The sequence below is a fragment of the Oncorhynchus gorbuscha genome, linkage group LG14 (genome assembly GCF_021184085.1).
Source record: "Oncorhynchus gorbuscha isolate QuinsamMale2020 ecotype Even-year linkage group LG14, OgorEven_v1.0, whole genome shotgun sequence".
Lineage (NCBI taxonomy): Eukaryota > Metazoa > Chordata > Actinopteri > Salmoniformes > Salmonidae > Oncorhynchus > Oncorhynchus gorbuscha.
Window position 1 is genome coordinate 76,285,227 of NC_060186.1, and position 23,310 is coordinate 76,308,536.

The 23,310-nt window shown below is 50.0% G+C and overlaps 1 protein-coding gene and 1 long non-coding RNA gene across 4 annotated transcripts in view; both read left to right on the forward strand.

The window, feature by feature from the left end:
- Positions 1–8,341, forward strand: part of LOC123995440 — a 118,767-nt gene extending 110,426 nt beyond the window's left edge. Inside the window, exon 3 of the long non-coding RNA XR_006831834.1 lies at positions 7,983–8,341. This is a non-coding gene — a long non-coding RNA (uncharacterized LOC123995440). The remainder of the gene's footprint in view (positions 1–7,982) is intronic.
- A 636-nt stretch (positions 8,342–8,977) lies between these two features.
- Positions 8,978–23,310, forward strand: part of LOC123995413 (signal-induced proliferation-associated 1-like protein 1) — a 108,686-nt gene continuing 94,353 nt past the window's right edge. For 2 of the 3 annotated variants that reach the window (XM_046299003.1, XM_046299005.1), the window contains exons 1-7: positions 8,978–9,904; positions 10,169–10,354; positions 12,247–12,750; positions 14,576–14,789; positions 16,300–16,430; positions 19,064–19,252; positions 20,108–20,282. In XM_046299003.1, coding sequence (XP_046154959.1) covers positions 9,089–9,904; positions 10,169–10,354; positions 12,247–12,750; positions 14,576–14,789; positions 16,300–16,430; positions 19,064–19,252; positions 20,108–20,282 — 2,215 coding nt within the window. In that variant the 5' untranslated portion in view covers positions 8,978–9,088. The remainder of the gene's footprint in view (positions 9,905–10,168; positions 10,355–12,246; positions 12,751–14,575; positions 14,790–16,299; positions 16,431–19,063; positions 19,253–20,107; positions 20,283–23,310) is intronic. The other variant, XM_046299004.1, reaches the window with a different exon arrangement.

Consider the following 23,310-nt stretch of genomic DNA (forward strand, 5'->3'; position numbering starts at 1 on the left):
CTTGACAACAAGGTAGACGGAATTCGAACAAGGGCTGCCTTCCAGAGAGACATCAGAGCTCAGTGCTCAGGTCTGTTCAATGCTGGTTCGACCAATCGGATTCCATGCTTAAAGATTGCTTCGATCACGTGAACTGGGATATGTTCCGCATAGCGTCGGACAATAACATTGATGAATACGCTGATTCGGTGAGCGAGTTTATTAGCAAGTGCATCGGTGATGTTGTACCCACAGCGCCTATTAAAACATTCCCCAACCAGAATCCGTGGATTAATGGCAGCATTCACGCAAAACTGAAAGCGGAACCGCTGCTTTTAATTAGGGCAAAGCGACCGGAAAGATGACCGAATACAAACAGTGTCGCTATTCCCTCCACAAGGCAATCAAACAAGCTCAGCGTCGGTATAGAGACAAAGTAGAATCGCAATTCAACGGCTCAGACACGAGAGGTATGTGGCAGGGTCTACAGTCAATCACGGACTACAAAATGTAGACCTGCCCCGTCGCCGACCAGGATGTCTTGCTCCCAGACAAACTGAACAACTTCTTTGCTCGTTTTGAGGACAATACAGTGCCACTGACATGGCCCACTACCAAAACCTGCGGGCTCTCCTTCACTGCCGGCAACGTGAGTATAATGTTTAAACGTGTTAACCCTCGCAAGACTGCCGGCGCAGGCGGCATCCCTAGCCGCGTCCTTAGAGCATGCGCAGACCAGCTGGCTGTTGTGTTTACGGACATATTCAATCGATCCTTATCCCAGTCTGCTGTTCCCACATGCTTCAAGAGGCCCACCATTGTTCCTGTTCCCAAGAAAGCTAAGGTAACTGAGCTAAATGACTATTGCCCCGTAGCACTCACTTCCGTCATTATGAAGTGCTTTGAGAGACTAGTCAAGGACCATATCACCTCCACCCTACCTGACACCCTAGACCCACTTCAGTTTGCGTACCGCCATAACAGGTCCACAGATGATGCAACCGCAATCACACTGCCCTAACCCATCTGGACAAGAGGAATAGCTATGTAAGAATGCTGTTCATCGACTACAGCTCAACCCCGCACTGTGTAACTGGGCCCTGGACTTCCTGACGGGCCGCGCCCAGGTGGTGAGGGCAGGAAACAACATCTCCACCCCGCTGATCCTCAACACTGGGGCCCCACAAGGGTGCGTTCTCAGCCCTCTCCTGTACTCCCTGTACACCCGTGACTGCGTGGCCATGCACGCCTCCAACTGAATCAAGTTTGCAGGCGACACTATAGTGGTAGGTTTGATTACCAACAACTCCTACAGGGAGGAGGTGAGAACCCTCAGAGTGTGGTGTCAGGAAAGTAACCTCACACTCAATGTCAACAAAACAAAGGAGATAATCGTGGACTTCAGGAAACAGCAGAGGGAGCAGCCCCCTATCCACATCGAGGGGACAGTAGTGGAGAGGGTAGTAAGTTTTAAGTTCCTCGGCATACACATGGACAAACTGAATTGGTCCAACCACACAAACAGCATTGTGAAGAAGACGCAGCAGCGCCTCTTCACCCTCAGGAAGCTGAAGAACTTCGGCTTGTCACCAAAAACACTCACAAACTTCTACAGATGCACAATCGAGAGCATCCTGTCGGGCTGTATCACCGCCTGGTACGGCAACTGCTCCGCAACCGTAAGGCTCTCCAGAGGGTAGTGAGGTTTGCACAACGCATCACCGGGGGCAAACTACCTGCCCTCCAGGACACCCACACCACCTGATGTCACAGGAAGGCCAAAAAGATCATCAAGGACAACAACCACCCGAGCCACTGCCTGTTCACCCCGCTATCATCCAGTAGGCAAGGTCAGTACAGGGGCATCAAAGCTGAGACCGAGAGACTGATAAACAGCTTCTATCTCAATGCCATCAGACTGTTAAACAGCCACCACTAACATTGAGTGGCTGCTGACAACATACTGACACATCTCGAGCCACTTTATGTAATAAATGTATCACTCGACACTTTAAACAATGCCACTTTATATAATGTTTACATAATCCTACATTACTCATCTCAAATTTATATACTGTACTCTATACCATCTACTGCGTCTTGCCTATGCTGCTCAGTCATTGCTCATCCATCTGTTTTTTTGTATATATTCTTATTCATTTCTTTACACTTGTGTGTATAAGGTCGTTGTTGTGAAATTGTTAGATTACTTGTTAGATATTACTGCATTGTCGGAACGAGAAACACAAGCATTTCGCTAACACTCGCATTAACATCTGCTAACCATGTGTATGTGACAAATAAAATGTGATTTGGTTTAGTATCAGAGCTAAAGAGGAAACCTCACCAGAGTGAGAAGTGACGAGATGTGAACATTTCAGAAGATGGCTCGATCATATTTAAAAAATATATTATTATTTTTCTCTTTAAAAAATAAATACATTTGAAAGAAGTTATGATCTGTTTTTGATTTGTTATTATGGGGTGTAGATTGATGAGGGAGGGGTGGGGGGGAAATATTTTCTATATACACTCCAGCTGTGCGTTCTGCCTCTTCAAGTCGTCGATGTCCTGCTGGTGGGTGTGGTTTTTCCTTCTCATGTACTGGATATAGTCCGTGGCTTTGTCTAGAATCTGAGCTCGGGACGCCTGTTTGATAGATTGCTGTTGGAAACAAAGGAAAAACTCATTTGACACGAGGCAACGGTTGCAGTGACATCACCGACTAACCCCTCCCACCCAGCTACTGTAATACCCCGACTAACCCCTCCCCACCCAGCTACTGTAATACCCCGACTAACCCCTCCCACCCAGCTACTGTAATACCCCGACTAACCCCTCCCACCCAGCTACTGTAATACCCCGACTAACCCCTCCCACCCAGCTACTGTAATACCCCGACTAACCCCTCCCACCCAGCTACTGTAATACCCGACTAACCCCTCCCACCCAGCTACTGTAATACCCCGACTAACCCCTCCCACCCAGCTACTGTAATACCCCCTAACCCCTCCCACCCAGCTACTGTAATACCCCGACTAACCCCTCCCACCCAGCTACTGTAATACCCCGACTAACACCTCCCACCCAGCTACTGTAATACCCCGACTAACACCTCCCACCCAGCTACTGTAATACCCCGACTAACCCCTCCCACCCAGCTACTGTAATACCCCGACTAACCCCTCCCACCCAGCTACTGTAATACCCCGACTAACCCCTCCCACCCAGCTACTGTAATACCCCGACTAACCCCTCCCACCCAGCTACTGTAATACCCCGACTAACCCCTCCCACCCAGCTACTGTAATAATAACCCCTCCCACCCAGCTACTGTAATACCCCGACTAACACCTCCCACCCCAGCTACCTCCCACCCAGCTACTGTAATAATAACACCTCCCACCCAGCTACTGTAAACCCCGACTAACACCTCCCACCCAGCTACTGTAATACCCCGACTAACACCTCCCACCCAGCCTGTAATACCCCGACTAACCCCCCCACCCAGCTACTGTAATACCCCGACTAACCCCTCCCACCCAGCTACTGTAATACCCAGCTACTGTAATACCCCGACTAACCCCTCCCACCCAGCTACTGTAATACCCCGACTAACACCTCCCACCCAGCTACCCCCGACTAACACCTCCCACCCAGCTACTGTAATACCCCGACTAACACCTCCCACCCAGCTACTGTAATACCCCGACTAACCCCTCCCACCCAGCTACTGTAATACCCCGACTAACCCCTCCCACCCAGCTACTGTAATACCCCGACTAACCCCTCCCACCCAGCTACTGTAATACCCCCACTAACCCCTCCCACCCAGCTACTGTAATACCCCGACTAACCCCTCCCACCCAGCTACTGTAATACCCCGACTAACCCCTCCCACCCAGCTACTGTAATACCCCGACTAACCCCTCCCACCCAGCTACTGTAATACCCCCTAACAGCTACTGTAATACCCCGACTAACACCTAACCTAGCTACTGTAATACCCCGACTAACACCTCCCACCCAGCTACCTAACACCTCCCACCCAGCTACTGTAATACCCCGACTAACACCTCCCACCCAGCTACTGTAATACCCCGACTAACCCCTCCCACCCAGCTACTGTAATACCCCGACTAACCCCTCCCACCCAGCTACTGTAATACCCCGACTAACCCCTCCCACCCAGCTACTGTAATAGCCGACTAACCCCTCCCACCCAGCTACTGTAATAGCCGACTAACCCCTCCCACCCAGCTACTGTAATAGCCGACTAACCCCTCCCACCCAGCTACTGTAAAACCCCTCCCACCCAGCTACAGCCGACTAACCCCTCCCACCCAGCTACTGTAATACCCCGACTAACCCCTCCCACCCAGCTACTGTAATACCCGACTAACCCCTCCCACCCAGCTACTGTAATAGCCGACTAACCCCTCCCACCCAGCTACTGTAGCCGACTAACCCCTCCCACCCAGCTACCCCGACTAAACCCAGCTACTGTAACACTAACCCCTCCCACCCAGCTACTGTAATACCCCAACTAACACTAGCCTGGTTAAACCAGACTGAATACTGAGTTCAGACACCCTATATACACTGCTCAAAAAATAAAGGGAACACTTAAACAACACAATGTAACTCCAAGTCAATCACACTTCTGTGAAATCAAACTGTCCACTTAGGAAGCAACACTGATTGACAAGACATTTCACATGCTGTTGTGCAAATGGAATAGACAACAGGTGAAAATTATAGGCAATTAGCAAGACACCCCCAATAAAAGAGTGGTTCTGCAGGTGGTGACCACAGACCACTTCTCAGTTCCTACGCTTCCTGGCTGATGTTTTAGTCACTTTTGAATGCTGGCGGTGCTTTCACTCTAGTGGTAGCATGAGACGGAGTCTACAACCCACACAAGTGGCTCAGGTAGTGCAGCTCATCCAGGATGGAACATCAATGCGAGCTGTGGCAAGAAGGTTTGCTGTGTCTGTCAGCGTAGTGTCCAGAGCATGGAGGCGCTACCAGGAGACCAGTACATCAAGAGACGTGGAGGAGGCCGTAGGAGGGCAACAACACAGCAGCAGGACCGCTACCTCTGCCTTTGTGCAAGGAGGAGCACTGCCAGAGCCCTGCAAAATGACCTCCAGCAGGCCACAAATGTGCATGTGTCTGCTCAAACGGTCAGAAACAGACTCCATGAGGGTGGTATGAGGGCCCGACGTCCACAGGTGGGGGTTATGCTTAATGCCCACCACCGTGCAGGACATTTGGCATTTGCCAGAGAACACAAAGATTGGCAAATTCGCCACTGGCGCCCTGTGCTCTTCACAGATGAAAGCAGGTTCACACTGAGCACATGACAGACGTGACAGAGTCTGGAGACGCCGTGGAGAATGTTCTGCTGCCTGCAACATCCTCCAGCATGACCGGTTTGGCGGTGGGTCAGTTATGGTGTGGGGTGGCATTTCTTTGGGGGGCCGCACAGCTCTCCATGTGCTCGCCAGAGGTAGCCTGACTGCCATTAGGTACCGAGATGAGATCCTTAGACCTCTTGTGAGACCATATGCTGGTGCGGTTGGCCCTGGGTTCCTCCTAATGCAAGACAATTCTAGACCTCATGTGGCTGGAGTGTGTCAGCAGTTCCTGCAAGAGGAAGGAATTGATGCTTTGGACTGGCATAGATTGAATCCAATTGAGCACATCTGGGACATCATGTATCGCTCCATCCACCAACGCCATGTTGCACCACAGACTGTCCAGGAGTTGGCAGATGCTTTAGTCCAGGGAGGAGATCCCTCAGGAGACGATCCGCCACCTCATCAGGAGCATGCCCAGGCGTTGTAGGGAGGTCATACAGGCACGTGGAGGCCACACACACTACTGAGCCTAAATTTGACTTAAAAACAGGAATTACCAGCTAACAGAAACCCTGACACACACACACACACACACACTCATTAGTGTGTACCACTTCATCGTCAGCCCAGCGGAGAGAGAGACAGACACTTAGCAGGTGGTTGCTGGGATATGGAGGAGAGGAGACTGACTGAGTGTGAATGTGTGTGGGTGTGTGGAGAGGAAACTAGACATTGCTCAGTGAGACGGTGTGACAGGTGTATCTTCTTCCTACTGCAGTCTTTTCTGGATGTGTTTTTGGCACCCAGTAGTGAGTGTTGCAACCGAGTACAGGTCCTGTTCTATGAGCTTGTGTGGTCTACCACTTAGCGGCTGAGCCGTTGTTGCTCCTCCACATTTCCTCTTCACAATAACATCACTTACAGTTGACTGGAGACAGGACAGCTCTAGCAGGGCAGCTCTAGCAGGGCAGAAATTTGACCAACTGACTTGTTGGAAAGGTGGCATCCTATGACGATGCCACGTTGAAAGTCACTGAGCTCTTCAGTACAGGCCGTTCTACTGCCAGTGTTTGTCTATGGAGATTGCATGGCTGAAGTCATCAACAGGTGAGGCTTAAATAGCTGAATCCACTCATTTGAAGGGGTGTCCACATACTTTTGTGTGTATAGTGTAGCTTTCCATCTGATAATGAACAGCCGTGTTGTCAGCTGATAAGTGGTGCGTTATCTTGGGTAATCAGTTGGTTTGAAAGGAACTGAAGTAGCCCGTCTTAAATGATTATTCTCTTAAGAGATGAAGGTTTTGTGAAGTCTTAGCAGGTCTTGTGTACATAGATGCTAGTGTCTGTCACAGAGACATTCAGGTGCTTCTTTAACAACGGCTGTCTGGATCTCATATAATGTCTATTTGTTTCTTCTGCTTGATAAAAAAAAACAACTTCAGATTAATTATAGCCTCTCAGACATCCAGGCATAACCCAACATCTAACCCTTTCTTCTCTGTCCTCTTCCCCTCTCTCCTCTTCCTGTCTTTCTCTCCCTTCCCTTCTCTCTCGCTCTCCTCTCTCACTCCTCTTTCTCCCACTCCTCTTCCTCTGTATCTCCTATTCCTTCCTCTTTCTCTCTCCTCTCGCTCCTCTCTCTGTCCTCTCTCCTCTCGCTTTCCTCTCGCTCTCCTCTCCTCTCGCTCTCCTCTCTCTGTCCTCTCTCTGTCCTCTCTCTGTCCTCTCTCTGTCCTCTCTCTGTCCTCTCCTCTCTCTGTTCTCTCTCTGTTCTCTCTCTGTCCTCTCTCTGTTCTCTCTCTGTTCTCTCTCTGTCCTCTCTCTGTCCTCTCTCTGTTCTCTCTTCTCTCTCTGTTCTCTCTCTGTTCTCTCTCTGTCCTCTCTCTGTTCTCTCTTCTCTCTCTCTCCTCTCTCTGTTCCCTCTCCTCTCCTCTCTCTGTCCTCGCTCTGTTCTCTCTCCTCTCCTCTCTCTGTCCTCTCTCTGTTCTCTCTCCTCTCCTCTCTCTGTCCTCTCTCTGTCCTCTCTCTGTCCTCTCTCTGTCCTCTCTCTGTCCTCTCTCTGTCCTCTCTCTGTCCTCTCTCTGTCCTCTCCTCTCTCTGTCCTCTCTCTGTTCTCTCTCCTCTCCTCTCTCTGTCCTCTCTCTGTCCTCTCTCTGTCCTCTCTCTGTCCTCTCTCTGTCCTCTCTCCTCTCCTCTCTCTGTCCTCTCTCTGTTCTCTCTCCTCTCCTCTCTCTGTCCTCTCTCTGTCCTCTCTCTGTCCTCTCTCCTCTCCTCTCTCTGTTCCCTCTCCTCTCTCTGTTCTCTCTCCTCTCCTCTCTCTGTCCTCTCCTCTCTCTGTTCTCTCTTTTCTCTCTGTTCTCTCTCCTCTCCTCTCTCTGTCCTCTCTCTGTCCTCTCTCCTCTCCTCTCTCTGTCCTCTCTCTGTCCTCTCTCTCTCCTCTCTCTGTTCTCTCTCCTCTCCTCTCCTCTCTCTGTCCTCTCTCCTCTCCTCTCCTCTCTCTGTCCTCTCTCTCTCTCTGTTCTCTCTCCTCTCCTCTCCTCTCTCTGTCCTCTCTCTCTCTCTGTTCTCTCTCCTCTCCTCTCTCTGTCCTCTCTCCTCTCTCTGTCCTCTCTCTCTCCTCTCTCTCTCTCCTCTGCAGAGTTCACATTGCCCACCAGAGACCGAAGCAGCATGCAGACCTGAGGAGAACCAACACTAGCTACAACGTTCTCTCCCTCCTCCAGTCCTCCCAGCCACCAATGTTCTTTGAGGCTCTCTATCCTCTCCTCTCTATCTATCCTCTCCTCTCTCTCTATCCTCTCTCTCTTATCCTCTCCTCTCTATCCTCTCCTCTCTATCTATCCTCTCCTCTCCTCTTTCTCTATCCTCTCCTCTCCCTGGGCATAATGATCCATCTCTACTGCTGAGCTCCACCTTACCCCCTAACCTCACCCCACCTTACCCTCTAACCTTACCCCACCTCTACCCTCTAACCTTACCCCACCTTACCCTCTAACCTTACCCCATCCCTACCTCTAACCTCACCCCACCTTACCCTCTAACCTCTACCCCATAATGATCCATCTCTACTGCTGAGCTCCACCTTACCCCCTAACCTCACCCCACCTTACCCTCTAACCTTACCCCACCTTACCCTCTAACCTTACCCCACCTTACCCTCTAACCTTACCCCACCTTACCCCCTAACCTAACCTCACCCCACCTTACCCTAACCTAACCTTACCCCACATTACCCCCTAACCTTACCCCACCTTACCCCTAACCTCACCCTACCTTACCCCTAACCTCACCCTACCTTACCCCTAACCTCACCCCACCTTACCCTCTAACCTTACCCCACATTACCCCCTAACCTTACCCCACCTTACCCCTAACCTCACCCTACCTTACCCCTAACCTCACCCTACCTTACCCCTAACCTCACCCCACTTTACCCTCTAATCTCACCCCACTTTACCCTCTAACCTCACCCCACCTTACCCCCTAACCTCACCCCACCTTACACCCTAACCTCACCCCACCTTACCCCCTAACCTCACCCCACCTTACCCCTAACCTCACCCCACCTTACCCCCTAACCTCACCCTACCTTACCCCCTAACCTCACCCCTAACCTCACCCTACCTTACCTTCTAACCTCGCCCCACCTCACCCCCTAACCTTACCCCACCTTACCCCTGACCTTACCCCTGACCTCACCCCCTGACCTTACCCCCTGACCTTACCCCCTAACCTTACTCCACCATGACCAGTCTGAAGCGGTCTCAGACGGAGCGTTCGGTGGGCGGCTCGGTACCTGCCTCTGATGAATTCTACACCCGTCGCCTGCGCCTCCCCAATGGTGGCGCCCCCCCACCCCGCTCTGAGAGCACCCACCTCACCTCCTCTTCCTCATCCGGTTCCTCTTCCTCCTCCACCCCGGGGGTTCCGAAGATGGGGGTCAGGGCCCGCGTGGCAGACTGGCCCCCCAAAAGGGACGGAACGGGTGGAGTGTGGCACATCACCGTAGATACGGACTCTCCAAGTTCCACCATGTCATCTTCAGGTGGAGGAGAACGCGGGTCGGGCGTAGAACGCGGGTCGGGCGGAGAACGCGGGTCGGGCGGAGAACGCGGGTCGGGCGGAGAACGCGGGTCGGGCGGAGAACGCGGGTCGGGCGGAGAACGCGGGTCGGGAGGAGAACGAGAGCGAGATCGGAGCTCGGGTTCAGGCTCGGCCCATAGCAACCTGTCGGCTAAACTGGGCCACCTGATCAGCCCTCATGACACCTCGATGCTCCGGAACATCCACAACACCCTGAAGAGCAAGATGCACCACAGCAGACATCACAGCAAAGACAACCGCTACCTGTCGCCAGACGGCTACCAGGGCTCGCCGCGTAAAGGCATGAGGCGTATCCGCCAGCGCTCCAACAGTGACATCACTATCTCTGAGCTGGAGGGTGACGGGGGCGAGGGCTGGTCCTTCTCCGGCTGGACGCCCATGCACCGAGAGTACGGAAGCACCTCCTCCATAGACAAACATACGGGCTCAGGGGAAAGCTTCTTCGACATGCTCAAGGTTTGTGTTTTAGTTGATTGATTTAGTGGAATACCTTTCTGATAGATATCAGTTATCTATGATGCTCTGTCCATAAATATATATATATATTTTTTTTTAATCATGAAATCACATTTTATTTGTGGTTCTGCATATGTACCAAGATGTTCAAATAAACCTAATCTTTCTTAACCTAATTTTTACTTGTTGAACGAATGTATTGTTATATTCCTGTTGCAACTCTATATGTATTCTAGATATGTCAAATAAAGCCATTCATTCCAGGGTTATACATCCCAGGAGGCTCCAGACCAGCGCAGCCCGGCACCGGACAGACTCAGGGAGCTGCTGACGGTCGCCCCGCACAAACAGGCTGCCTTAGATCTGCCTGATGGACCTCTGGGTCCTGCCAAAGGTAGCTCCTCCAGTCGCCTGAAGGAAAGAGAGAAACAACTCAAGAGGAGATCCAAGGTATTGAACACGAACTGCACGGTTTACAGTCTCCTCATTGGTTGATTTGTAAATCTATCTTCTCTGTAATGGTCTATACTTGGGGCGGCAGCGTAGCCTAGTGGTTAGAGTGTTGGACTAGTAACCTGAAGGTTGCAAGTTCAAACCCCCGAACTGACAAGGTACAAATCTGTCGTTCTGCCCCTGAACAGGCAGTTAACCCACTGTTCCCAGGCCGTCATTGAAAATAAGAATTTGTTCTTAACTGACTTGCCTGGTTAAATATAGGTAAAATAAAATAAAAATATGTTTCACTTTGTTATTATTAGTCTGTATATTACACCAATATTAATATTTCATCAATCTTATCAACATGTTTTATCCATACTTTATTTGTTAATGTGTTTGTGTTTATGCACAGTGAAGCAAACAACATTTCCCATGGGGATTATTTATTATGTAACTTTATTTAACCAGGCAAGTCAGTTAAGAACAAATTCTTGTTTTCAATGACGGCCTCGGAACAGTGGGTTAACTGGCCTAGGAACAGTGGGTTAACTGCCTTGGAACAGTGGGTTAACTGGTCAGAACAGTGGGTTAACTGGCCAGGAACAGTGGGTTAACTGGTCCAGGAACAGTGGGTTAACTGCCTTGTTCAAGGCAGATTTTAACCTTGTCAGGCTACCCTGCCCACCTTTGAACTCTAACCACTAGGCTACCCTGCCGCCCCTCCACTCTAACCACTAGGCTACTGTCCACTTGTACCCTACACTCTAACCACTAGGCTACCCTGCTTCCGCCCCTACACTCTAACCACTAGGCTACCCTGCCGCCCCTCCACTCTAACCACTAGGCTACCCTGCCGCCCCTCCACTCTAACCACTAGGCTACCCTGCCGCCCCTCCACTCTAACCACTAGGCTACCCTGCCACCTCTACACTCTAACCACTAGGCTACCCTGCCACCTCTACACTCTAACCACTAGGCTACCCTGCTGCCCCTCCACTCTAACCACTAGGCTACCCTGCCGCCTCTACACTCTAACCACTAGGCTACCCTGCCGCTCCTACACTCTAACCACTAGGCTACCCTGCCGCTTCTACACTCTAACAACTAGGCTACCCTGCCACCCCTCCACTCTAACCACTAGGCTACCCTGCCACCTCTACACTCTAACCACTAGGCTACCCTGCCGCCCCTACACTAACCACTAGGCTACCCTGCCGCCCCTACACTCTAACCACTAGGCTACCCTTCCGCCTCTACACTCTAACAACTAGGCTACCCTGCCGCCTCTACACTCTAACAACTAGGCTACCCTGCCGCCTCTACACTCTAACAACTAGGCTACCCTGCCGCCTCTACACTCTAACAACTAGGCTACCCTGCCGCCTCTACACTCTAACCACTAGGCTACCCTGCCGCCTCTACACTCTAACCACTAGGCTACCCTGCTGCCCCTCCACTCTAACCACTAGGCTACCCTGCCGCCCCTACACACTAACCACTAGGCTACCCTGCCGCCCCTACACTCTAACCACTAGGCTACCCTGCCGCCTCTACACTCTAACAACTAGGCTACCCTGCCGCCTCTACACTCTAACCACTAGGCTACCCTGCCACCTCTACACTCTAACCACTAGGCTACCCTGCCGCCCCTCCACTCTAACCACTAGGCTACCCTGCCGCCTCTACACTCTAACCACTAGGCTACCCTGCCGCCTCTACACTCTAACAACTAGGCTACCCTGCCACCTCTACACTCTAACAACTAGGCTACCCTGCCGCCCCTCCACTCTAACCACTAGGCTACCCTGCCACCTCTACACTCTAACCACTAGGCTACCCTGCCGCCCCTACACTCTAACCACTAGGCTACCCTGCCGCCCCAACAATGTTTTATCTTCTTCCAGTCGGAGACGGGCGGGGAGTCCATCTTCCGGAAGCTTCGTAGCGTCAAGGCCGAGGGCGACTCTTCCCGTGCCGGATCAGACATAGAAGACGGGGGGCGGGAGGACGGTAACAGCCCCAAACCCTGGACCTGTCAGAAGGGCTTCGCCCACTTTGACGTGCAGAGTATCCTCTTTAACCTCAACGAGGCCATCCAGGGACGACAGTCCGGTGGGAAACCCAAGAACACCACCACAGGAGCTTCTGCTGCCGCCGCCGCCTCGGCCTCCGCCACTTCCTCCCTCTCGTCCAATCAGAGCGGAGTATACGGTGGGGGTGGGTCTCCGTGCGGGTCGCAGGAGGAGCTAAGTGGGAAGGAGGGGTGTCCGGGTACAGGAGGGGGACATGGCACTAACCCTGCCCTGGATCCTGGGGATGACAAGAGCAATGAACTGGTGCTGAACTGTCCCTGTTTCAGGAATGAACTGGGAGGAGAGGGAGAGAGGAACATCTGCCCTTCTAAACAGGTAGGACGAGGAGACGATGAATACACTGGCATGGACACTCGCACACACCGGCAATACGAATGCATGCTGGCACACAATATACACTCACTCACACATCAGGTAATGGAATTTGTTATCTGGATAACGCTGATACCATTACCATCATAGATATTGGACCAAAGACATAACTTTACGAGACCTGAAGTCTCTGCATTAGCTCAACTCTTTCACCAGAATGACAGATTTTTTACCTTGTCAGCTTGGGGATTCGAACCAGCAACCATTTGGTTACTGCCCCAACGCCCTAACCCTCCAGGCTACCTGCCACCCCTGTAAGGGCCCGGGGCTGGGCTTCTACTAAGCTGATATATGGAATTGTTTTAAGACGGTCATATGGAATTGTTTTAAGATGGCCATACCAAGGATGATTTAACTATTTGATGTAGAATTTTAGGACCCTGTAGTTATAAAAAATAATTGTAATTCAAATTGATTTGATGAAACATTGAATTGACTTAGTTATATTAGTTTGTTGCCTGAACTTTTCAGACGCTACAGAAGATTTGGTAAGAAGACTGATTTTCAGGGTGTCTCCTAGTCGACGCATAACATGTAACAAAAAAAAACATCTCTAGCTTTTAAACAAACGGTGGAATTGTTTTTTTATGTGAATTAGATTTCCACGCAAGCACGGACATCGACTCTAGTGGGAAATTACTTCTTAAAACCTCTTTGCTAGCGTTCCACTACGACAACATCCGGTGAAATTGCAGAGCGCGAAATTCAAAATATAAAAATCGTAATATTAAACATTCATGAAAATACTAGTGTCTTAACATCATTTAAAAGCTTAACTTCTTGTTAATCCGCTTTGTCAGATTTCAAAAAGGCTTTACGGTGAAAGCACACCATGCTATCGGAGGACAGCGCCCCACACCAAAATACATTTTCAAACCAGCATAGGCATCACAAAATCACAATATAGCGATAAAATATATCACTTACCTTTGAAGATCTTCCTCTGTTTGCAATCCCAAGGGTCCCAGCTACACAATGAATGGTGGTTTTGTTCGATAAAGTCCCTCTTTATATCCAAAACAAGTCTGTTTAGTTGGCGCCATTGATTTCATTAATCCACTCATTACTGGTAAAGTTCGTCCAAACAAGTCAAACTATGTTTCACATTAATCCTCAGGTACTCTAATATCTAAATAAACAATACTATTCTCAGTCTTAAATATTATGTTCAGTAGGGAAAATAAATTACGAAGAGCGCACACCTCATTCACGCGCGTAACAAGACTACTTTTCTGAGACACCTTGGAAAAACTACAACTACTTGTTCATTTTTCAAAGGACAAGCCTGAAACCCTTTCTAAAGACTGTTGACATCTAGTGAAAGCCATAGGAACTGCAATCTGGGTCCTATCTATTTGTTTGTCCCAGAGGCTATCATTGAAATGGCCTGTGACCTAAAAAAATAATAATTCCGGATGAGTTTTCCTTGGGTTTTCGCCTGCCATATCAGTTATATATCAGTTATACTCACGGATATTATTTTAACGGTTTCAGAAACTTTAGAGTGTTTTCTATCCAATGCTACCAATGATATGCATATCCTAGCTTCTGGGCCTGAGTAACAGGCAGTTTACTTTGGGCACGTCATTCATCCGGACTTCCGAAACGCTCCCGAAACGCCTTAAGAGTTAACACATTTAGAACCCATATACGTAATGCATTCAAAAGCAGTATATAAGCATGTTCTGTATGCTGATGTCAACTCAAATAAATTTGACCCCTTTACAGTTACCTCTATACTAACATTGTTCCTCTTGCCCCCTCCCAGCAGGGTAGTATAGGCAGTGGAGAGAGCTCTGGGGGGGGAGGTGGCTCAGAGGAGGGGCCCCTGGAGACCACTCTCCCCCACTTCACCAATGCCGGGGTGTCCGTGCTGGAGGCCCCTAAAGACGGACAGGGACAACACGCCGACAGGGCCAAACGATCTGTGGAACACTGTGACCTGGGGGCCTACTACTACAGGAAATACTTCTATCTGAGGGGTGAGAGGGAGGGACCTGGGGCACTATGACAGGAAGTGCTTCTACCTACAAGGAGGGAGGGAGGGATGGTAGAGAGAGAGAGACCTGGGGTACTATGACAGGATGTGCTTCTACCTACAAGGAGGGAGGGAGGGATGGTAGAGAGAGAGAGAGACCTGGGGTACTATGACAGGAAGTGCTTCTACCTACAAGGAGGGAGGGAGGGATGGTAGAGAGAGAGAGACCTGGGGTACTATGACAGGAAGTGCTTCTACCTACAAGGAGGGAGGGAGGGATTGTAGAGAGAGAGAGACCTGGGGTACTATGACAGGAAGTGCTTCTACCTACAAGGAGATAGTGATGGTAGAGAGAGAGAGACCTGGGGTACTATGACAGGAAGTGCTTCTACCTACAAGGAGATAGTGATGGTAGAGAGAGAGAGACCTGGGGTACTATGACAGGAAGTGCTTCTACCTACAAGGAGGGAGGGATGGTAGAGAGAGAGAGACCTGGGGTACTATGACAGGAAGTGCTTCTACCTACAAGGAGGGAGGGATGGTAGAGAGAGAGAGTTAGGCTCCTACCACTACAGACCATAGAGATGTTGATTTATTAATTTCTATAGTCGTCTGGATATTTGATCTTTGGAAATATAAGATTGTCTGAAAATAGAATATGAAAGCAGGTAGATTTACATCAGGCTGTAGGGTTGACATCAGGCTGTAGGGTTGACATCAGGCTGTAGGGTTGACATCAGGCTGTAGGGTTGACATCAGGCTGTAGGGTTGACATCAGGCTGTAGGGTTGACATCAGGCTGTAGGGTTGACATCAGGCTGTAGGGTTGACATCAGGCTGTAGGGTTGACATCAGGCTGTAGGGTTGACATCAGGCTGTAGGGTTGACATCAGGCTGTAGGGTTGACATCAGGCTGTAGGGTTGACATCAGGCTGTAGGGTTGACATCAGGCTGTAGGGTTGACATCAGGCTGTAGTGTTGACATCAGGCTGTAGGGTTGACATCAGGCTGTAGGGTTGACATCAGGCTGTAGGGTTGACATCAGGCTATAGGGTTGACATCAGGCTGTAGGGTTGACATCAGGCTGTAGGGTTGACATCAGGCTGTAGGGTTGACATCAGGCTGTAGGGTTGACATCAGGCTGTAGGGTTGACATCAGGCTGTAGGGTTGACATCAGGCTGTAGGGTTGACATCAGGCTGTAGGGTTGACATCAGGCTGTAGGGTTGACATCAGGCTGTAGGGTTGACATCAGGCTGTAGGGTTGACATCAGGCTGTAGGGTTGACATTAGACTGTGTGGGATACTTCTCGTATATTACAAATATAAATTTAAAAAAATCCCCCTCTCTTCCTGTTTCGCACCCACAACCCCTCTCTTTCCCTCTCTTTTGTCCCTCCCTCTCTCGTCTCGTCTCCCTCTCATCCCTCCCTCCCTCCCTCTCTCTCGTCCCTCCCTCCCTCTCGTCCCCCCCTCTCTCTCGTCCCTCCCTCCCTCTCGCCCCCCCCTCGTCCAGAGCATTGGAACTACCTGGGTGTAGACGAGACTCTAGGTCCAGTTGCAGTGAGTCTGAGGAGAGAGAAACTAGAGGAACACAAGGAGCACGGACAACAGTACAACTACAGAGTCATCTTCAGAACCAGCGAGGTAACAAGACAGTACACTAACTAAACCTCACCGTCTCTCACCCGTCTCCCATCCAGTCTCCCCTTGTTCTTTCTCCTTTCTCTTGTTCGTATTGTTGTTGCTAGTGAATAACCAGGCTTGTTCGTAGTGTATTCTCGCCTCTTCATTTCCCACAACTCATTGATCTCAACTTCTCAAGTCAATCAGCTTCAACTACTTCTTCACTTCCTTCACTTCCTTCAACCCTGGTATACTATAGACAATAATGTCAATCAACTCCCTCCCTCTCTTCTTCTCTTCTCTCCTCCATTCCACCTCTCCTCTGTCGACCTGTCCTCTGTCGACCTGTCCTCTGTCGACCTGTCCTCTGTCGACCTGTCCTCTGTCGACCTGTCCTCTGTCGACCTGTCCTCTGTCGACCTGTCCTCTGTCGACCTGTCCTCTGTCGACCTGTCCTCTGTCGACCTGTCCTCTGTCGACCTGTCCTCTGTCGACCTGTCCTCTGTCGACCTCTCCTCTGTCGACCTCTCCTCTGTCGACCTCTCCTCCGTCGAACTCTCCTCTGTCGAACTCTCCCCTCTTTCCACCTGTCCTCTCTCTACCTGTCCTCTCTCTACCTGTCCTCTCTCCACCTGTCCTCTCTCTACTTCTCTCTTCTCTTCTCCACTTGCTGCTATTTCCAGCCTGGAAGGTGGGCAGGTGTGTGAGTGTAGGTTGAGACCACGTCAGCGGAAGAATAGTTTAGTCCAGTGTTCTGGCTCCTCTCCACCTCCTCTCTCCTCTCCACCTCCTCTCTCCTCTCCACCTCCTCTCTCCTCTCCACCTCCTCTCTCCTCTCTACCTCCTCTCTCCTCTCCACCTCCTCTCTCCTCTCCACCTCCTCTCTCCCCTCCTTACCTCCTCTCTCCTCTCCACCTCCTCTCTCCTCTCCATCTCCTCTCTCCTCTCCACCTCCTCTCTCCTCTCCACCTCCTCTCTCCTCTCCACCTCCTCTCTCCCCTCCTTACCTCTTCTCTCCTCTCCTTACCTCCTCTCTCCTCTCCACCTCCTCTCTCCTCTCCTCCTCCTCTCCACCTCCTCTCTCCTCTCCACCTCCTCTCTCCCCTCCTTACCTCCTCTCTCCTCTCCACCTCCTCTCTCCTCTCCACCTCCTCTCTCCTCTCCACCTCCTCTCTCCCCTCCTTACCTCCTCTCTCCTCTCCACCTCCTCTCTCCCCTCCTTACCTCCTCTCTCCTCTCCACCTCCTCTCTCCTCTCCACCTCCTCTCTCCCCTCCTTACCTCCTCTCCACCTCCTCTCTCCCCTCCTTACCTCCTCTCTCCTCTCCACCTCCTCTCTCCTCTCCACCTCCTCTCTCCTCTCCACCATCAACACATTTACCTCCACAGGGCCTCTGTCAGAACACTACAATAATACACTTGGATCACATGTAATAATATCCAGCATATTTAACCGCATTTAAAAACCCAAGGACACTGTACTGTACGGTGAGTCACTTCTCGGTGAGAGCACAGGGACACACACACACACACACACACACACACACACACACACACACACACACACACACACACACACACACACACACACACACACACACACACACACACACACACACACACACACACACACACACACACACACACACACACACACACACACACACACACACACACACACACACACACACGCAGGTCCTTCTAGAAGGCAGGTCCTTCTACACTTTCTATTATTCATGGTGTCCTGAAGGTTGTTTTAACCTCTGTGTGTGTGTGTGTGTGTGTGTGTGTGTGTGTGTTGTCACCTCAGGAAGTTAGTTTTAGCCAAAGGAATAGAGACATTTCAAATGTCATATTATGTCTATATACAGTGTTTTAACAATGTGCAAAAGGAAAATAAATAGACATTATTTACTCTCTCTCTGTTTCTCTCTGCCAGATTAGACAGCCTGGGCTGGTGTAATAATGGAAGTCTCTTTTTCCCTGCCTCTCCTCTACTCAACCCATTTTCTATCACCTCTCCTCTCCTCACCCCACTTCCTATCACCTCTCCTCTACTCAACCCATTTCCTATCACCTCTCCTCTCCTCACCCCACTTCCTATCACCTCTCCTCTCCTCACCCCACTTCCTATCACCTCCTCTCCTCACCCCACTTCCTATCACCTCCTCTCCTCTCCTCACCCCACTTCCTATCACCTCCTCTCCTCTCCTCACCCCACTTCCTATCACCTCCTCTCCTCTCCTCACCCCACTTCCTATCACCTCTCCTCTCCTCACCCCACTTCCTATCACCTCTCCTCACCCCACTTCCTATCACCTCTACTCAACCCATTTCCTATCACCTCTCCTCTCCTCACCCCACTTCCTATCACCTCTCCTCTCCTCACCCCACTTCCTATCACCTCTCCTCTCCTCACCCCACTTCCTATCACCTCTCCTCTCCTCACCCCACTTCCTATCACCTCTCCTCTCCTCTCCTCACCCCACTTCCTATCACCTCTCCTCTCCTCTCCTCACCCCACTTCCTATCACCTCTCCTCACCCCACTTCCTATCACCTCTACTCACCCCACTTCCTATCACCTCCTCTCCTCACCCCACTTCCTATCACCTCTCCTCTCCTCACCCCACTTCCTATCACCTCTCCTCTCCAGCTCACCACCCTGCGTGGGTCCATTCTGGAAGATGCTGTGCCCTCCACCTCTAAGCACGGCCTGGCTCGGGGTCTACCCCTCAAAGAGGTGCTAGATTACCTGGTACCAGAGCTGACTGCCCACTGTCTCAGACTGGCTCTCAACACACCTAAAGTCACAGAGCAGCTGATGAAGCTGGACGAACAGGGGGTAAGGACAAAAGTAGGTAAATGTAAAATGCTAACTTTCCTCACGGGATTCTGGGTTTCCTGATTATTCCCTCCTGATTCCGGGAGTCTTCAAACTGGGATCTCTGAGAAAACCGGGAGTCTTCAAACTGGGATCTCTGAGAAAACCGGGAGTCTTCAAACTGGGATCTCTGAGAAAACCGGGAGTCTTCAAACTGGGATCTCTGAGAAAACCGGGAGTCTTCAAACTGGGATCTCTGAGAAAACCGGGAGTCTTCAAACTGGGATCTCTGAGAAAACCTGAGGAGTCTTCAAACTGGGATCTCTGAGAAAACCGGGAGTCTTCAAACTGGGATCTCTGAGAAAACCGGGAGTCTTCAAACTGGGATCTCTGAGAAAACCGGGAGTCTTCAAACTGGGATCTCTGAGGAAACCTGGAGTCTTCAAACTGGGATCTCTGAGGAAACCTGGAGTCTTCAAACTGGGATCTCTGAGAAAACCGGGAGTCTTCAAACTGGGATCTCTGAGAAAACCTGGGGATTTAGAGAAAGTTACCCATATGACAACACAGAAAAATAACATGAAAGTCACACAATGTATTACTTGCAGAGAACTTTAAATTACTAATGTAATGTCTCTCTCTCCCCTTCACACTCTCCTGTCTCTCCTGTTCTCTCTCCCATTCTCTCTCTCTCCTATCATTCTCTCTCTCTCTCTTGTTCTCTCTCTCCTCTCGTTCTCTCTCTCTCTCTCTCTGCCTCTCTCTGCCTCTCTCTCTCTCTCTCTCTCTGCTCTCTCTCTCTCTCTCTCTCTCTCTCTCTCTCTCTCTCTCTCTCTCTCTCTCTCTCTCTCTCTCTCTCTCTCTCTCTCTCTGTAGTTGAGTTTCCAGTTGAAGGTGGGGGTGATGTACTGTGCGTCGGGACAGAGCAGTGAAGAGGATATGTACAACAATGATTCGGCAGGTCCTGCTCTGGAGGAGTTCCTACAGCTGCTTGGGGAGAGGGTCCGACTGAAAGGATTCACCAAGTACCGAGCCCAGCTGGACACAAAGAGTACGTTACCACACACACACAGTGTTATCTCCCTCTCTCTATCTCTCTCATGCCCAGCTTAACACCAAGAGTATTACTACAGTACTTTGTCAGACTCGCCTGAGAATGTGTTGTCAAAGACTCACCTGAGAATGTGTTGTCAGGACTCACCTGAGAATGTGTTGTCAACGACTCACCTGAGAATGTGTTGTCAACGACTCACCTGAGAATGTGTTGTCAACGACTCACCTGAGAATGTGTTGTCAACGACTCACCTGAGAATGTGTTGTCAGGACTCACCTGAGAATGTGTTGTCAGGACTCACCTGAGAATGTGTTGTCAACGACTCACCTGAGAATGTGTTGTCAACGACTCACCTGAGAATGTGTTGTCAACGACTCACCTGAGAATGTGTTGTCAACGACTCACCTGAGAATGTGTTGTCAACGACTCACCTGAGAATGTGTTGTCAGGACTCACCTGAGAATGTGTTGTCAACGACTCACCTGAGAATGTGTTGTCAACGACTCACCTGAGAATGTGTTGTCAACGACTCACCTGAGAATGTGTTGTCAACGACTCACCTGAGAATGTGTTGTCAACGACTCACCTGAGAATGTGTTGTCAACGACTCACCTGAGAATGTGTTGTCAACGACTCACCTGAGAATGTGTTGTCAACGACTCACCTGAGAATGTGTTGTCAACGACTCACCTGAGAATGTGTTGTCAACGACTCACCTGAGAATGTGTTGTCAACGACTCACCTGAGAATGTGTTGTCAACGACTCACCTGAGAATGTGTTGTCAACGACTCACCTGAGAATGTGTTGTCAACGACTCACCTGAGAATGTGTTGTCAAAGACTCACCTGAGAATGTGTTGTTCATAGACCCAGAGTATAGGGAATAGGACCCATTCATAGACCCAGAGCAGAGGGAATAGGACCCATTCATAGACCCAGAGCAGAGGGAATAGGACCCATTCATAGACCCAGAACAGGGGGAATAGGACCCATAGCAGAGGGAATAGGACCCATTCATAGACCCATAACAGGGGGAATTGGACCCATTCATAGACCCAGAACAGAGGGAATAGGACCCATTCATAGACCCAGAGCAGAGGGGAATAGGACCCAGAACAGAACAGAGGGAATAGGACCCATTCATAGACCCAGAGCAGAGGGGAATAGGACCAAGAAGAGGGGGAATAGGACCCATTCATAGACCCAGAGCAGAGGGAATAGGACCCATTCATAGACCCAGAACAGGGGAATAGGACCCATTCATAGACCCAGAGCAGAGGGAATAGGACCCATTCATAGACCCAGAGCAGAGGGAATAGGACCCATTCATAGACCCAGAGTATAGGGAATAGGACCCATTCATAGACCCAGAGCAGAGGGAATAGGACCCATTCATAGACCCAGAAAAGGGGGAATAGGACCCATTCATAGACCCAGAGCAGAGGGAATAGGACCCATTGATAGACCCAGAACAGAGGGAATAGGACCCATTCATAGACCCAGAACAGAGGGAATAGGACCCATTCATAGACCCAGAGCAGAGGGAATAGGACCCATTAATAGACCTAGAACAGAGCAGTTTGGAAGAAAAAGGGGGAGGCTTGCAACCCGAAGAACATCATCCCAAACGTGAAGCACAGCATCATGTTGTGGGGTGTGCTTTGCTGCAGGAGGGACTGGTGCACGTCACAAAATAGATGGCATCATGAGGTAGGAAAATTATGTGGATATATTGAAGCAACTTCTCAAGACATCAGTCAGGAAGTTAAAGCTTGGTCACAAATTGGTCTTCCAAATGGAAATGACCCCAAGCATACTTCCAAAGTTGTGGCAAAATGGCTTAAGGACAACAAAGTCAAGGTATTGGAGTGGCCATCACAAAGCCCTGACCTCAATCCTATAGAAAATTTGTGGGCAGAACTAAGAAAGCGTGTGCTAGCAAGGAGGCCTACAAACCTGACTCAGTTACACCAGCTCTGTAAGGAGGAATGGGCCAAAATCTCTCCCAACTTATTGTGGGGAGCTTGTGGAAGCCTACCTGAAACGTTTGACCCAAGTTAAACAATGTAAAGGCAATGCTACCAAACACTAATTGCGTGTTGGTAAACTTCTGACCCACTGGGAATGTGATGAAAGAAATAAAAGCTGAGAAATCATTTTCTCTACTATTATTCTGACTTTTCACATTCTTAAAATAAAGTGGTGATCCTAACTGACCTAAGTCAGGGATTTTTTACTTCATTAAATGTCAGGAATTGTGTTTGGCTAAGGTGTATGTAAACTTCAGACTTCAACTGTAGGTCCTGAATGACAGGAAGCTTGGCCCCAGTGATGTACTGGGCCGTACTCACTCCCCTCTAGTGCCTTATGGTTGGATGCTGAGCAGTTTCCATACCAGGCGGTGATGCAACCGGTCAAGACCTCTGCAATCTGCTCTGGCATGCTGTCAATTAACTTCTGTGCCACATCCTGACTGATGGCAGCCCATTCATGCATAATCAATGCTTGGAGTTTGTCAGAATTTGTGTGTTTTTGTTTGTCCTCCCGCCTCTTGAGGATTGACCACAAGTTCTCAATGGGATTAATGTCTGGGGAGTTTCCTGGCCATGGACCCAAATATCGATGTTTTGTTCCCAGAGCAACTTGGTTATCACTTTTGTCTTATGGCAAGGTGCTCCATCATGCTGGAAAAGGTATTGTTCATCACCAAACTGTTCCTGGATGGTTGGGAGAAGTTGCTCTCGGAGGATGTGTTGGTACCATTCTTTATTCATGGCAAAATTGTGAGTAAGCCCACTCCCTTGGCTGAGAAGCAACCCCACACATGAATGGTCTCAGGATGCTTTACTGTTGGCATGACACAGGACTGATGGTAGCACTCACCTTGTCTTCTCCGGACAAGCTTTTTTCCGGATGCCCCAAACAATCGGAAAGGGAATTCATCAGAGAAAATGACTTTACCCCAGTCCTCAGCAGTCCAATTCCTGTACATTTTGCAGAATATCAGTCTGTCCCTGATGTTTTT